The 16,882-nt window shown below is 39.2% G+C and overlaps 1 protein-coding gene across 3 annotated transcripts in view; it reads right to left on the bottom strand.

Moving 5' to 3' along the window:
* The window catches only part of UNC79 (unc-79 homolog, NALCN channel complex subunit), a 207,344-nt gene that overhangs the window by 59,087 nt on the left and 131,375 nt on the right, over positions 1 to 16,882 (bottom strand). For all 3 annotated transcript variants that reach the window (XM_069559340.1, XM_069559342.1, XM_069559341.1), the window contains 5 exons: positions 15,226 to 15,333; positions 11,515 to 11,631; positions 8,816 to 8,899; positions 4,267 to 4,369; positions 1,611 to 1,751 (listed from right to left, as the gene is read on the bottom strand). In XM_069559340.1, the coding sequence (XP_069415441.1) occupies positions 1,611 to 1,751; positions 4,267 to 4,369; positions 8,816 to 8,899; positions 11,515 to 11,631; positions 15,226 to 15,333 (553 nt within the window). The remainder of the gene's footprint in view (positions 1 to 1,610; positions 1,752 to 4,266; positions 4,370 to 8,815; positions 8,900 to 11,514; positions 11,632 to 15,225; positions 15,334 to 16,882) is intronic.

Raw genomic sequence — 16,882 nt, 5'->3', positions numbered from 1 at the left:
CTAAGCACAGCACAAAATATACACATCTAAGGGGATTTTAATGCTTCCCTGTTTGTCTTTAGCTTGAAATCATCTCTTTTTTTCATTAAAAAGATTAAATTTTAGCTCCATTAATATTTATTCCCTTTCCTCCATCAAATACCAAGAATTTGAGGCTTCCCTTGTGGTCCAGTAGTTGAGAGTCTGTCTTGCAATGCAGGAGACATGGGTTCAATTCCCAGTCTGGGAATATAACCACCTGCCGTGGGGCAACTCCACCCATGTCCCACAACTACTGAGCCTCTGCCCTTGAGTCTGTGCTCTGCAACCAGAGATGCCACCACAATGAGAAGCCCTCACGCTGCAACCAGAGAAAGCCCGCGTGCAGCAACAAAGACCCAGACATTTTTAAAAGCTTTTATTTAAAAAAATACCAGGAATCTGTAGAATCCAGTTTTTTCTCCAACCTCCTTCATAGAGACTTTTCGCTAGGAAATCATTTCCACCCTGAACTCCAGTAGCGCTCAGCACACACACTCAGCACAGCTCTTACTGATGCTCCATCTCTTATGGCTACTCAGCTTTCCCACACATCATGGTCCTCTTCAACAACTAAGCCACAAAGCACTTACAGGCAAGAGTTAGGCAGGTGCAATGCCTGCAGCCTAGAGACCCAGCTCTCTGCTAGCACAGACTGGACACAATACTCATTTGTTGGTGTTGTTTAGTCACTACATCATGTCTGACTCTATTTGACCCCATGGACTATAGCCCAAAAGGCTTCTCTGTCCATGGGATTTTCCAGGCAAGAATACTGGAGTGGGTTACCATTTCCTTTTCCAGAGGCTCTTCCAACCCAGGGATTGAACCCATGACTCCTGCCACATCTCCTGCATTGCAGGCAGATGTTTCTACTGCTGAACTACCACGGAAGCCCCAGTACATCCATGTGGAATCTAATGCAGTCCTCTCCTGTACGTTGTGTATGCTGGAACTACAATTTGTTACTGAATTTGAACTCTACTTCCATGAAATAGAGCACTTTTCTTCTAATGTCCTATGTACTAAATGGAATTTTCTTTATATGAAAATTCTCTGAGTAGCTGAGTTTTAATCAGTCAGGCTGAAGGCTCTATTCCCCAAATGTGTGCCTCCTTCCTTCTTCTGAGTCAGAAGTATAAAACTGCTATACTTCCATTTATCTCTTCATATGGCAGTGCCCCAAGTTGCATAATGAAGTGAGCCACTCCCAGATTACAAAGTGCCTAGAGAATCCATCTTAAAACAGACAAAGAGAGGTAATAATATCTAAAAATTACAAAGTGTTTAGTGTGAGGAATTCACAGTTCTGAGTGCTGTGACACACACTGGCTCACATAGTAACAGGGAACAACGAACCAGTAGGGTCTTAGTGCAGTTTTCTCTAGCTCCACTCTGATACTGTGACTTGTGACCCTACATGGCTGTAGAATTCAACCAAAAATTTGGTCCCTTTGGTTTGTGAAATTAGTCTGAGTTGATCCCACAGATATTAAGCATCTGTAAGGTTACAAAATGTTTCACCTTGAACTGATGGTTAATAGACTGAGTAAGGCTCCTTTCTACCAATCAAAACAGAAGCTGACATTCACCTTCCCACAGACTGCATGATGTCCAGCAACAAGGGGGCTGCCAAGTCTGGGCTTAAGTGGATGAACGTGGAGAGGACCACAATGGCAAGCCCCAGGGTTTCCTCATCGTACTCTTCCAGAATGGCCCCACAGTCATGGCATCTGCAAAGAAAATGGAGGAATGCTTTCTGTGAGAGCTGACAATGGTTTCAGGATATAAGTGCATAGAGCCTTTTTTTTTTTTTTTGGTGAGAGTTGGAAAAATCCCCAAAAGGAGGTCTATGGTCCCTTTTTAATAATAAATAGGACACTTGAACACTAGTCTCACCTTAGACACAGAAGTAGCACACACAGAAGAGACCTTGAAGCTTCCTCTGATCACTGAAAATGGTCTTTCAACTCATAGCTATCTGGTCTACACAAGCATTATTGATCCCTTTTACAAGAATCACCAATTGGACTAATAATTTGGGGTTTCTGGTTGAGGGATTTTATGTATGTAAAATTATTGCCAGAGATAATCAATAAACAGATTTTTTTTCATTGGTTGAAATTAAAAGTGAAAAATGTCTAGACACAAATGGAAGCCTTCCTAAACTTTCAGATCTAAAAATGTCCTATTTGTGAGTGAAAGAATAGTCAATAGAACCCTATAGAAAACCTCACTCAGATCAGTTTTATGAACTCACCACCTACTGAGTATAGTCTATAAAAACATAATGGCCCTTGCTCTTAAGGAACTTCCAACTTGTTGCTCTTCACAGTATCTAAGGTAGGTTCAGTTAATTTCATCCCAATGAAAGCAGAGCTCTCTTTTTCAGCTGTGGCTGAGCAGCTTTATAACGTGAAGGGAAGTCTACTAAGAAAAAGCAAACGGAGCAGAACTACGATTGCTACTGTGACTTTCTATCTGAAAACTTTCCAAAATATGTGTGTGTGCGTGTGTGTGATATATCATTCCTTACAAACTGACTTTTTTAAAATATAAAGTTCACTTTTGTAACTAAAAAATAGATATCAGATTGGCCCAAAAGTCTGTTCGTGTTTTTCCATAAGCTGTTATGGAACCCAATGAATCGAGTTCCCCCAACAAAGGCAACCGGGAAGACAATTAGGAAAGATTGAGTCTTGGAGGAGGACACAAAAACGAGAAAATTATACCAAAGAAGGAGCTAAGAAGAGCCCTCCACAAGCAAGTAGGTGCTCCCCATGTGGACATTGTAAGGCAGCTGCTCGAGATAGGCCCTTCCCTTCTACAGTAATGATAGCCAGCTATGACCAGCTGCAAGGATCCTCACACCACCCCCTCCAACCTCACCTTCCTCCCTTTTTTTTTTTCAATCAGTGTAATTGTTTATTGCTAATAAAAATAATGTTGATATCATTGGTTTAAAGAATGCTTTCCAGTGGTCTACTCATACCATTCTTCAAGATTTCCAAATCAGTCTGCTAGCTCTTTTAAAAAGCATTTTGATAATAGCTGAAGTAGTTAATATTCATTGGGTTTTTACAGTGAGCTTTTACAATGTGCCAACTGGTGCTATAAACTGTTTTTCTTTAGTAGCTCTGTCATATCCTACTCTTTTGCAATACCATGGACCATAGCCCATCAGGCTTTTTCTTTAGTAGCCCATCAGGCTTCTCTGTCCATGGGACTTCCCAGATGAGAATACTGGAGTGGGTTGCCATTTCCTTCTCCAGTGATCTTGCTCAGTGGTAAAACCTTCCTCCCTTTTTATCACAAACTTACTCATTTGTCACTTGGCTCACCTTTACCAGGAAGCCTCCTCAGCCCAAGAGAGATCTCTCCAAGCTTGAAATCCTACAAGTCTTATTCTTTATCATACTTACTGAACAACATTTATGTGCCAGGCAATGTACAGGGAGCTCAACTACAAAATACAGAGGAAGGAGTCCAAGTCTCTAAGGAACTTACAATCTACTACAAAACATGTGTGTACAAACAACTAAACAATTAAAATACAGTGTACCAAGTGGTAGAATAAAGAGATGTATCAAATACTATGGAAACTTGGAGGATGGCATGATGCATTCTGCCTTGTGAAATCAGAGAAACTTTGCCTTAAGCTGGATTTTGAGGTATGAGCAGGAGTTCACCAGGCAGAGAAAGTACAGAGAGAAGGGCACCTATGAATTTGTGGAGGAGAGAAAGAGTTCCTGGTGAGGACTGGTTAAGTCCATACGTTCACAACCTGAAGGGCCTTTTATAATAAGCTAAAGCATTTGGATTTTGTAAGAAATCTGGGGATACTGAAAGCAGACAAACAAGAGGCAACATAGCCAATCTGAGATTCAGAGAATGGATCTGGCCAGCAGGATGGGAAAAAGAATCAATCCTCAAACTTAGTCCCACCCTAACAATTTTGAATCTCTGAATGGGGGATTTTATTGGTGTGAAGTTGTTGCTAGGAATAATCAGTAAGTGGACATCATTTGCATAAATCCAAATGGGAAAAAAAAAAGAAAAACGCTTTGGCATAAACAAAAGCTGCTCATACAATACTGCATTTCTAAAATAACAACACTCACGGCTACAGCCATTTGAAGAACAAATTATGACTTAAAAGCATAGCATGCTCCTCTGATACTTTCTCACACCCGTGGAGAGCCAACTCTCAAATTCTGTAAACAGTGAAGAAAATAACTGTGAGTTTACTTGTCTGTCATCACCGTCGGCTGTTCGTCTGTGAATTCTTCAGGCGCAGGCACAAACATACTCACGATGCTGGGTGCTGACAGCAGGCTGGATTTTGTGGCCCCTGGATAAACAGTAAAGACAACTGGTGAATAAATGCACGTTGCTCAGAGCCTGGAAAAGCACAATTCTCCTCTTAGAAATCCTGCCAAGATTCCCTTCACAGGATGTAACAGGCACAGCCCAATTTCATTGTGAAAAACCATCAAGAGTGAAACACATTCAAGAAAGACTGTGATTTGTTTTGGCTTATATCATTTTGGAGAAGGAAATGGCAACCCACTCTAGTATTCTTGCCTAGAGAATCCCAGGGATGGGGGAGCCTGGTGGGCTGCCATCTATGGGGTCGCACAGAGTCAGACACAACTGAAGCGACTTAGCAGTTAGCATATCATTTTAACGGTTTTCCAGGTGGTGCTAGTGGTAAAGAATCCGCCTGCCAATGCAGGGGACATAAGAGACATGGGTTTGATCTCTGGGGCAGGAAGATCCCCTGGAGGAGGAAATGGCAATCCACTCCAGTATTCTTTCCTGGAGAATCCATGGACAGAGGAGCCTGGTGTGCTGCATGGGGACCCCCTGGAGAATCCATGGGGTTGTAAAGGGTCGGACACGACTGAGCAACTCAACAACAACAGCAAATGATTCAGAGAATTGTTATCTGAAGGAAGCAACATGAAAAATTTTTGAAAACTTCACCAAGTGGGCAAGGTGCTTCAACCTGAGGGAGAAAAAAATAATATCAAAGCCTTTGCAGAGTCAAGATGCTTCACACAGACTCCCTCGTCTGATCAAAGGCTACAAAATCTGTTCATAAGGAGACCTTCGGACCCCAATGACAGAGGAAGTTATCTGAAAATATCCTTATGTCACTTCTGAAGATCCAAAATGGAATCTGAATTTTGCTACTGTATTTATCAGCTCTCTCTGATCTAACAGACTTTCCTAAGTATACCCAATTGTATCACTAACAAAGGTCTTCAGTTTTTTCATAAGGATGATGCTTTGAATGAAAGCAACATAGTTATTACTAGCAAAAGTATAAACTGATTAATAATAGAAAAGGCAAGAACTGGGCCAAGATAAAAGATGTGATTGATTATTAAAACAGTTAGGTAAATAGAATGAAGTTGCTTCAAGAAACCAAAACACAGAAGGTTCAAATCCACTACTTCACATTTCCTGCACACTGACACTCCATATCTACCAGGTGCCAAAATGTCTGTGCTAAAAGTGGGAAAACTCAGCCCACAAGATACATGGTGATATACATGCAGTCTTACTAGAAATGTAAGAAATTGATTTAAAAAAAGAAAAAACAACTCTGAGTCAAGGGTTTTAAAAGATTCTTGCCAATTGCTATTACTTACACAGGAATCACAATGCAAGTCAAAAAAAAAAAAAAAGACAGGGAAGCAAAGTCATCTGGGAGGTTTCAAATCAATCATTACCCAATACAAATGCCAAGGAACAGATATTTTTGACAGTAGCATTGTGAATTTATTTTTCCATATGTCAACACAGAATGTACAATGCAATATTTATGACAGTCATTTATAAAAGCAGATAGGTTATGAGATATTGGCCCCTATATAGCAACATTAGCTGAATCACTGGATTTCTAAATACTGTTTATGGTAAGGCAGCAAAGAGTAATATTTGCAGATGGGCAGTGCAAAAAGGAAGCCACTGAGCTCAGCTTCCTTTTGTTATAACCAAGTCACAACAAAGTCTGCATTATTAAAGGGAGTTCCATTATCCCTAGTTGTTAGCAACACTTCTGATACTACCAGTACTGTTCATCTACTGAATATCCAAAGTGTACTCTACATGGAATTCGGGAACAGACATAGAAGGCTGTTAGAAACTTGAATGAAGAGGGAACCTCCTACTATATATTTGCAGGACATGTATTAAAAATGCATTCCAACATACACTAGGTGCAGACAAGTGCCATTGGGTTCTACTTATATAAGATACCTAGAATAGTCAAGTTCATAGAGTCAGAAAGTGCATTAGTAAATGCCAGGGGCCCGGGGTGGGGGTAGAGGCATGGAGAGTTAGTGTTTAATGGGGACAGAGTCTCATTTCAGGAGATGAATGATGCTGAGGGCTGCACAACAGTGTGAATGTATGCAGTGCTGCTGAACTGCGCAGGTAAATATGGTGAAGATAGTATGTTTTATATTATGTGACTTTTACCATAATAAAGAAAACATTTTAAAAAGACCTCAAAAAAAAAAAAAAAAGAGAGAGAGAGAGAGAGAGAAAGAAGACCTCCTCCAAAGCCTAGGTTCAAAGTTGGACATTTTGACAAAAGTCCCTTTGGGAGTCTTAGAGAAAGTATAAAGGTGTTGGTGTGTCTCTAAGCGTTCATGCACACCTCAGTCCCCTAGTTATCAGTGGATTTTTCAGTTCACCAAGAAGCAGACTTTCTGTCTTTGTTCTCATTACCTCATTCCACTATTGCTTCTACTGACTGCGTCCCTAGGTCATGGCCAAGCACCAGAGTTTGTTTAACATCCCTGGCTTCTGCTCATAAAAGCTTTCCCTTTTCTCCACATCCCCTCCAGCATTTATCGTTTGTAGATTTTTTCGACGATGGCCATTCTGACTGGTGTGAGGCGATACTTCATTGTAGTTTTGATTTGCATTTTTCTAATAATTAGTGACATGGAGCATCTTTTTACGTGCTTATTGGCCAGCTGGATGTCATCTTTGGAGAAATGTCTGTTTAGGTCTTCTGCCTATTTTTGGATCAGATTATTTCTGATATTGACCTGCATGAGCTGTTTATATATATTAGAGATTAATCCTTTGTCAATTGCTTCATTTGCAATTTTTTTCCCATTATGGAAAACAGTATGGAGATTCCTTAAAAAAAAAAAAAAACAGGAATAAATCTACCATATGACCCAGCAATCCCACTACTGGGCATATCCCCTAAGAAAATCACAATTCTAAAAGACACCTGTACCCCAGTGTTCACTGCAGCAACATTTACAATAGCCAGGACATGGAGACAGCCTAGATGCCCACTGACAGATGAAGGGTAAAGCAGATGTGACCCATATATACTATGGAATATTAGTCATAAAAGAGGACGGATCTGAGTCAGTTGTAGTGAGGAGGATGAACCTAGAGCCTCTTATACAGAGTGAAGTAAGTCAGAAAGAGAAAAACAGGCATCATACACAAACGCATATACATGGGATCTAGAAAAATGGTACCGGTGAACCTGGCAGAGAACAGACTTGCGGACCCAGGAGGGGAAGGCGAGGGCGGGATGAACTGAGAAAGTGGCATTGCCATATACACACTCTCACGTGTAAACAGATGGCTATTGCTGTATAATACAGGGAGCCTAGCCTGGTGCTCTGTGATGACCTAGAGGGGTGGGGTGAGGGGAGGGGAGGGGAGGGAGACCCAAGAAGAAGGGGATATATAGATTCATGTTGTTGTATGGCAGAAACCAACACAACATGGTAAAGCAATTTTCCACCAAATAAAAAAATAAATTTTTTAAAGGTTTCCCTAGGCCCATGAATGAGAAGTCTCATCTCGTTGGATACAAGGGATACAACTGCTACTCACTGCCAAATAAATCTTATCCAAAGCTGGAGTTAAGTCTCCTCATTCCTTCCTAAGGAGAATCAGAAGTGACATGGTCCAAAACAATAGGTCTGCTTGAATTATGGGACTAATTAAGACATGTGGTCATAATTCTTTTTTGCTTTCTGGTTTTCACCAATGATAGGTTAACCTGCCTTCTAAATTTAAAGAAAAAAAGAGAAAAAGTAACAATTAACTGGACATAAGATGAATTTTAAAAATACATATTCTGGACTTTCCTGGCGATCTAGTAGTTAAGATGCCATGCTTCCAATACAGGGAGTACAGGCTTGATCCCTAGTCAAGGAATTAAGATCCCACATGCCTCACAGCATGGCCAAAAAAATTGTTTTTAATATTCTGATTATCTTAGCATAGATTTATTCTCAGCTTGCTCCTCCAATGAGCATAAAGTCTAGTGTTCATTTTGCTCGGTTTCAGATAGCTGAAAAGAAGCTGTCCATCTATGATCTCAATAATCTAGAAGGAACACAGATAAGACGAACATGCTCAGAGAAGTAGATACATGGATACTATGGAAAACTAATACGTATTAGGAGGAACGCCAAAGGACCCAGAGCTGTGTGGTCTAGAAAAGACTGAGGCAATAAGCAACTGGTGGCTTTCTTCAAATGTCTGAAAAGTTAAATGAGAAAGTCTAGACTTGCTTTGTATGGCCCCAAGGTTTAAAACTTCACTATCAAGAAGAGATTTTTGTCAGTCATGTTCAAAGATGGGATGTCACACACTCACTCTTAAGTCGTGGAAGAGTTTGAGCAAAGGTTGAGTCCTCTTCATGGAGCTGCTGAAGAGGAGAGTTCAGCCCCTTCTGGGTGACTAGATGACTGACATATACAGTCCCTTTCACTCTTATAGTCAGATTTGTGACACAGCTCACCTCTCATTCTCAACGGCTGTCCCTCCAGGTCAGGATTTAGGCACACTGGCACATTACATTGGCGTTTCCCGGGCTGTATCTGTTCTGTGGATAAATAGAACATTTCAGTCTTCAATGTGGTCAACTACACACAATTCACAATACAGTGAATTTAACCAATAATCTCTTGGGGCCTCTTTGGTGACTGATAATGTTGCTTATTAACATTTACAGGAAACACTCTAGATTTTAGCATAGGGTTGCTTGGACTTTCCCTATAAACCTGCCATTCAGGTGCAAGAAATGCAGCTGAAAGCAGCAGAGCATCTGAAACCATCCCCCGCAAAGTCCAGATTCTCTAATCTCCACTCCCCAAAAGCTCAAGTCCCATATCTCTTGATATGAAATGAAAAAAAATGAAAGGCCAATGTCACAGCCATGAAAAAAATGTTTTATGCAAATCAATAAAAACATAAGTAATCATTTGCAGCAATGACCAGATAGATCATCCAGGAAACATGTGGAACTGGTAGCAAGGAAATGAGAGGCAGCTGACTGAGGACTGAGGAACAGGAATAAGGAGACAGGGGCAGATGGAGGAGCAGCACTCCAGGAACACCTGTTTCAGGTGAAAGATGAGGCAAAGAAGCAAGCCATCAGATGTGCACGGGTGGAGAAGTGGCAGGGACTCTGTGAATGAGCAGGTGCATGCTGCCGTAAGTTGATCACGACCCAGGCTTTAGGCTGCCTTTCTCAGTGTGTCTGCAGGACCAGGTGTCTTCTTCTGGAGACTAGCAAGCCACTGAATCAACATGACACTGTACGTGGTATACAGTGACATGCCACCTAACATGGAACTCCACACTCATTGACTCTCCTCTGGTCTTGGATTTGGGGAGAACTTTTTATGATACTAATAAAAGGGAGAATATTGAGATGAAGCTCCAGGAGGACTTGGCGACTAGCGAATCAACTTGGAGGATGGAAAACAAGCCCAGGAAAACTCAGATGAAAGAAATTCATACAGCATGTCAATGGCAAGTATTAAATGAGAAATCAGAATGATATGAACAAGGCTGCAGTTTGGTTGGGAAGTGAAAATTTCAGTTAAATGGGTTATTTGGCATCATGTAGATTTTTTTTCTAGATTAAAATTTGGAACAGAATTTGAGATCTATTTGCCCTTTTATAACTCTACAGAGTCGACCACTCCAGGCTGTAATTGTAGTCAGAATCTACAATGGTTAGCTTAGGCTGAGCTTGTTACAGAGAACAGTAATAGCATAATTAAAAAAATCTCCAGGGCCTCAGGTGCACCTAACAAAAGATGGGTGTTTAGTTATCAGAGAATGAACAGAATAAACATTTCCACTGTCAGCTCCTGACATAGCATCAGCTCAGTAAAGAGAGAAACAAGGTCCTCTCCGGTGTGAACAAAAAAAGCTTCACCCAAACCCAGTAAACTCTCAAAGCTGGTTATTCAGTGTCTTTCTCCTTATCTCCTTAACCCACTGGCTTTTGGTCATTTCATTATTCACTACCACTCATCACTAAAAGAAAGATAAAACACTATACTTTTCAAATGTTAAGAACCTTGGAAAGGCCAGGAGAGTTGAAATTATCTGTTAAATATAAGATTGGGTATGGTGTGTAAGAGTTAGTAATCTAGATTAGTTCTCTCTCTCTTTTCTTTTTTTTAAAGAATAGTGGGGGAAAATAAGATGAAATCTCTATGTAGATATTATGGCTATGAGAAATTAACAGTATCTTAATATTTTGGTCTTGTGGACATTGCAATTCTTGGTCATAAGGAAGGCTATTAAAATAATTTCACATAACTGTAGCCAGAAAGTACTAACCAAGATTTGAAAATAGTCCTATCCAAGTGTTGGCCCCCAGAGCATATCATACTAGTAAATCCTGATATTTTCATAGTGTATGCATCTTGTGGTAAGCTTTCACAAATATAATCTTATAATCAAATGACCCATTTAATTAAAATAAGAAAAAAAGGAAAGGCACGCACTCAAAAGAGCAAAATTGCGGCAGTACTACTGGCTTGAGGAAGTAGTACCTGTGCAGAACGTGGTAACAAAGTTTAGAAAATGCAGGGTGATCATGTTTAAAATAGACATGTCATGGCAGTCAATTCTTACTTTAAAATTGAGGTTAGAGGCAGTTCCATCGTATGAGCATGAGGGTGTGCAGCTGCAACCTGGTGACCCTGCTAACTAAAACACAGAGCTCATATTCCCAGACCTACCCGCAGATCATGACGTCACTAAGCTGACATTGGTTATGACTGTTATCATTACTATCAAAAAGTCCCTTATTTCTGATACATCATCACTTATAAAACAGAGAATATTGATAATCTGGTGTTTTGTTTTCTAATTTGCAACATGAAATCATAGTTCCATACCCTCCTTTATGCATTTACATCATTTAACCCCCAAAGAAATGGCCTGAAATTATCTGGAATCTGAGTCTTAGAGGAAAAAAAATAAAAGAGTTGGACCAGCTTAGATGGAAGAACCTGTGGCTCTTAAACACTCAGAAAGTTTAAATAGACTTATTAATTACCTTAGGTTTTAAAAAAAAAATGTTTGAACCACAGAATACAAGAGAAAATCTATTCTTTCCCAAGGAAGCAGAGGGGACACAGAGAAAGTGGCATTCCCTAATCTGAGAGGTAAAACAAGAAGAAAAGCTTGACCCACCAGTGTCCCAGTTGCTGATGTTATGGGGGGCGCTAGACTGATGTTCCAGCTGTCGCTTCATTAACTGGCTCATTGTCAGAGCTCCCAGGGATCCCCTTTTCATCTGCCTATACTGAGCTATATGGAGGAAATTAGGAGATGATTACTAAGGGGAATAAATTTGCACAGCACACAAAGGCTCTACACAGCCATACAGAATCTTAATTGAACCTTCATCTGCTATTTATAATCATTTAGTAAGTTGTATGCTTCTGTTCAGATGAAAAACTAAGGCACTATGCTACTCTTGGTGCCTTTCTTTACTCAATAAAGAAAGAAAGAGTGGCTATGAGCACTCATCTGTAGCCTGTAAATATTTACCCCAGTTACAACAGTGTAATATTTTCATTTACTTCTTCATTTATATACTCTTTCTTATTCCCCAAAAGATTCAAGACAGATACTACTACTTCTGTAAATAATTTATAGCTTAACTTTCGTTAATGGAGCTTGTGCACACACAGTTTCAGTCTCCTGATATCCCCCTGAGGTCCTGTGGGTGTGGGTGTGTGCGTGTGTATATTTGTACATGTATATTTTGGAGTAGGATGACACATATCTACCCCAATTTTTAGAGAGAAATTGAAGCAAATGAAATTGTTACTTGGAACCAACAAGTTAATGAAGTGGTCATAAAATCAAAACGTGTTGACTCCAAAATCAGTGCTGTTTTCAATGTCTATATAAGCCTCTGCTTACTGTTTGAAAAATGTGAATCCAATAACATTCCACAAGCATAGTCTAGTACGCTTCTTTGTTTTAAATGAAATAGTGGTAACATTTTTATCTTGCAATTAGGCATTGACAGATATCCTATGATTGATATGTTAAGTACATTAAGCATTTTCTAACCAGAAAAACAGTGGAAAGCACTTCTGCCAATCGACTGCTGAGTGAGAAGGCAATTTGTCTCCTACCCTTCTTTTCCTCTTCAAGTGGTCCCACCAATACCTGTCAGCAACCCAGTGAGAAAGGAAGGGTATATCTGACAGGCCTTTTCTACATGATCCCAAACAACTAGATATTTGAGAATGTGGGGTTATTTACTTTCTTATAAGGACAATTTCAGAAACCGAAGCTCTAAAATGTATACAGTCTAGAAGAGGATGGTAGAAACCAAGAAGTCTGTATGGCCCTTAGAAAGCCTTACATATTATATACAGGTTTCACAGTCATAGTACCAAGACACTTGGTGTGATGTGAATTCAACTATGACGTTATTTTTTAATGTAATTAGCATGCTGCTTCATTAATGGTGGTTATGGCATGTTTAGCTACAAAATAATCAGCTGATAAACTGAGCAAAAGAGAGGTGTGATGGGAATTCTTGTGTCTTGGACTCCATGTTAACTGAATTCATGGAAATGACTACGCAAATACGAAAAATCTGATTCTTGCGGTTGACTGGAAAATTTTACAGCTTCACGATTCACTTGAAAGCGCAGCTTTGGGTAAAATTCAAAGGCAGCAATCTTTCAGAAAATTTAACAAATTTCATGTAAAATTCAAAAGTGGAAATCTTTGAGAAGATTTACCAAATTTAAAATTTAGCATCAGACAAAATCAAAGAAAGATTAAAAACCTCTAGTGATAGAACAATTTCTCCAATTATCAGTTGTTTTTAAAGACAGAAGAATTCCCTGAGAGTAAAAACTCTTAATGTTTAGCACAGTGTGTAAAGCACCTGGCATTGTCCTCTAAGAACACACCATCAAAAGCTGGTGTGTACCCAACACATGCTTTTAATGGAGAGGAAGACAAAAGTGGAAATCTAATGATGCATTATGCTAAATCTCAAAGGGCTAGATTCAATCATGATTTTGGGTCATGATTTATTTGACACATTTATTTTGTGATACATTTAGCTAGCACTGAAGTCAAACTGAGTTAGTCATCCTGACTCAATCATACTCAACTTAGAATTCTAACTACGTAATTCACTACCTCTTTATAGATGACTCTTGCAAATTAGGAAGAGAAGATACATGTTCATGATTTTAGTATGTGGACTTAAAAATGGGCATTTTATCATGCTTTAAAACAGTTTTTTGTGATAAATAAGAACAATTAGGTTCAGGATGAGCCATTTGTCTTTGCTATAAAAAAGGGAAAATAAATGTTACTTGGAAACACTTTCTTAGAATTTCTATAATCTCTATTATAACTGAATTTAAATTATTCTAAGGCAGTTGTGGTGATGGTTTAGTCGCTAAGTTGTGTCCAACTCTTTATGACCCCATGGACTGTGGCCTGCCAGGCTCCTCTGTCCATGGGATTTCCCACACAAGAATACTGGAGTGGGTTGCCATTTCCTTCTCCAGGGGATCTTCCCGACCCAGGAAAAAACAGGTCTCCTGCATTGCAGACGGATTCTTTACCAACTAAGCCATCAGGGAAGCTCTAAGCTGTGTTCCATACTAAAAAATACCATGAAATTGAAAAATCAAACAGACCTAGCATCAATTCCTATCTCTGTCACTTAATAGCTGTGCAAATTTAGACAAATCACTTAGTCTCTCTGAACCTCTGTTTCCTATTCTATAAAACTGGGTCAATACTATCTGTCATACAGTACCAAAGGGAGGACTTAACAGACTAACAATGTGTATAAACCATTCAGCACAGTGCCTGGAACATGGTAATTGGTAGCAATTGCTACTATTTATGTCTGTAAATGCTTGAAGAACAAGTTATATCTTATTTATTCACCTTTGATCACCAGTGCCAAGCATCATGCCTGGCACTCAGCAAACTCTTAATAAATAGTTGCTGAATGAATGAAAGCATGAATAAATGAATGATGAAGATGATGTTGTTCCATACTACCAGTCCAACATTTAAGTTAAGATCTTTATCTGGTTTTCAAGATCATCTTTATTTCAAAAGATGGTCAAATGAAAACTCACTAGCCTTGAGGCAGCATCCACATGGAACACAAAATATACCAGCACATGTGACAAGGGTCTGTGGAAATTACAGGTCTGTTTGTGTCTTTGTATCTCTGAGAATGTCTCATGCTAAAATCTCTTAATTGACTCCACTGAGCCAGGTGGACACCCTTATTTTCAAACTTCAGTAGAATGCAGGCTCCTCATGGGGAGAGTCTAGGACCCAACAACACAGGGCAGTTTCAAAATAGTTGCTTCCTATAGATCCAGTAAAGTTTCATGCCAATTTAATTTTCTGATCCTAGAGGGCTACATTCAGAAATAACTGGAATCATGATATATCTGATACATTTATTTGATGACAACTTAGAGAAAATTTTTGTCAATGATAGAGGTGATTCAAATTAAACAAAGGTGTTTCATATAAAAATTCTGCCACAGACGGTGTTTTCCACTTGTCCCAAAACCAGTTCCATGTTTTGTGTTTAATCCAGTCATATATAATACTTATTTTACTGAATTATGAAATGCAGTGACCATTCCATAACAAATTAGGATTCTTGGCCTATCATTGACCATACTGATTTATCAAACACTTGAGATGCTGACAAAAGTGGGCCTCTATCTCATAGTCTCTGAGAACACACAAGATAGCATTACCTAGGAAGCTAACACAAACGTTAAAGAAAAAAAACAATACCAAGACTGTGAAACTGAAAACAAGGTGGCAGATCATGTTCTACAATCGATGGACAGGCGAAACGATCATCAGAGGAAATCTTACTTGATATGGAGGAATGGCTGCTCGTCTCTGGCACAGCTGCTTCCAGCGTAGGGGCAGACGAGGATTCTCGTGGCATTTCCAAAGTTGAAAGTCCTTTAGTAGCAGGATCTACCAACAAAAATATCATTTAGGATTCAGGACACTGATTAAAAGCAAGTTGGGGAACCTTTTCCATACATTCTCCCGCTCTTGCTCAATACTCCCATTGAAATCATTACACACTTTCTGGCCCTACTAACGATTTTACTGGAACCTCATACACACTGGCTTCAAAGTTCCACGGAGAGTTGCATCCACGTTACACTCTGCATGTGTCAATATGCCTCTCAGAGATTAACAACAGCACTGTTACAAAGCTAGGGCTTGGCACGCTCACATCACATATTCCTGCACCTTTTAAGAACTGGATTTCTTTTCATACAAATCCCAAAGACACAGGTAATCCACATGTTTCATGCTACCACCTCACCTTTGTCTGGCAGTTTCCTACTTATCACTTACATCTCAATTTGTACAGATAATTCCTCCTCCAAAAGGGCAACCAGGATCCTCAACCCCACATTCAAACAAAAAACTGGATCATGTGACCCTCTTATGTAATCCCAGAGTACCCTGTCCTAACCTTTACCAAAATTAACACACTAAAATGCAAATGTCTATTTACCTGTCCACAACCTCTGCTAAACCATAAGTAATTTAAGAACAGGGACTGTATCTAAGTCAGAATAATTACTTACTAGTAACTCAGATTTTTCTATTTTGTTAGAAAATAAAATTTTATTATATTCTATTTTATTAGTTGAGCAAGAAACAGACTGCATCATTTGTTTCTGCTGTTGACAAATGCATCTAACCTGAAATATTTTCTGCAAAATAAGTCTTTTTCAGTATTGAGAAACAAGCTGTCCCACATTATTCTAGGTGAAGATGATTCTTTAAGTTTTTGAAAAGTTCAATAGTTTTTGACTGCAAACCCCTAAAATTCTTTATAAGACTCCTTGCCATCTTAAGCAATACTCTCTATATATTGAACTCAATGAGCAGTCTGGAATTACCACTAGGGTTTCCATGATTACAACATGTCCACCCTAAAAGACCTCAAATTCATAAGCTTCATGACAAGTGTCTCCTCCTCTGCAATTTATTATCAATTGTTTGTTCTCGCCCCAGAGCAAGTCACCATACATTCATACACACTTACAATGTAAGCATGCAGACGCTGTTCGATTGGGTGATTATTAAACTGTCGGAAATGAAAGTAAAATGCATCCTAGGTGGGGGCTGAGGAGAAAAGCTTTTAAGCATTGATTTGGGAACCTCTACTTTTCCTTCTCAGAGGTCTTTCTGAATAGATATGATTGTCAGATAAGAAATTTCTTGATAACAAAAAAGTATAATTGTTACAATGTTTCCCAAACTCTCCTAATAAAGTATAAAACTACTACTCATTTTAAATTCCTTAGTCATTAAGATATTGAAGATTAGGTTATGGTGTTTCTCCTAGGTATTCTCCACAAACCACTAGTTAAAAACAAGCACAATTACCTCTCTTATTATTATTTGTCTCGGTTTTATATTTGCTGCTACCATGCCATAAATAATAAGAGTAAGAGTAGCTTCCCAGGTGGCACGGGGTAAAGAACCTGCCTGCTGATGC

This window comes from Ovis canadensis, chromosome 18 (assembly GCF_042477335.2).
Source record: "Ovis canadensis isolate MfBH-ARS-UI-01 breed Bighorn chromosome 18, ARS-UI_OviCan_v2, whole genome shotgun sequence".
NCBI classification, from domain to species: Eukaryota; Metazoa; Chordata; class Mammalia; order Artiodactyla; family Bovidae; genus Ovis; species Ovis canadensis.
The sequence above is the reverse complement of the archived record's forward strand: the minus strand, read 5'-3'. Positions and strand labels throughout refer to the sequence as shown.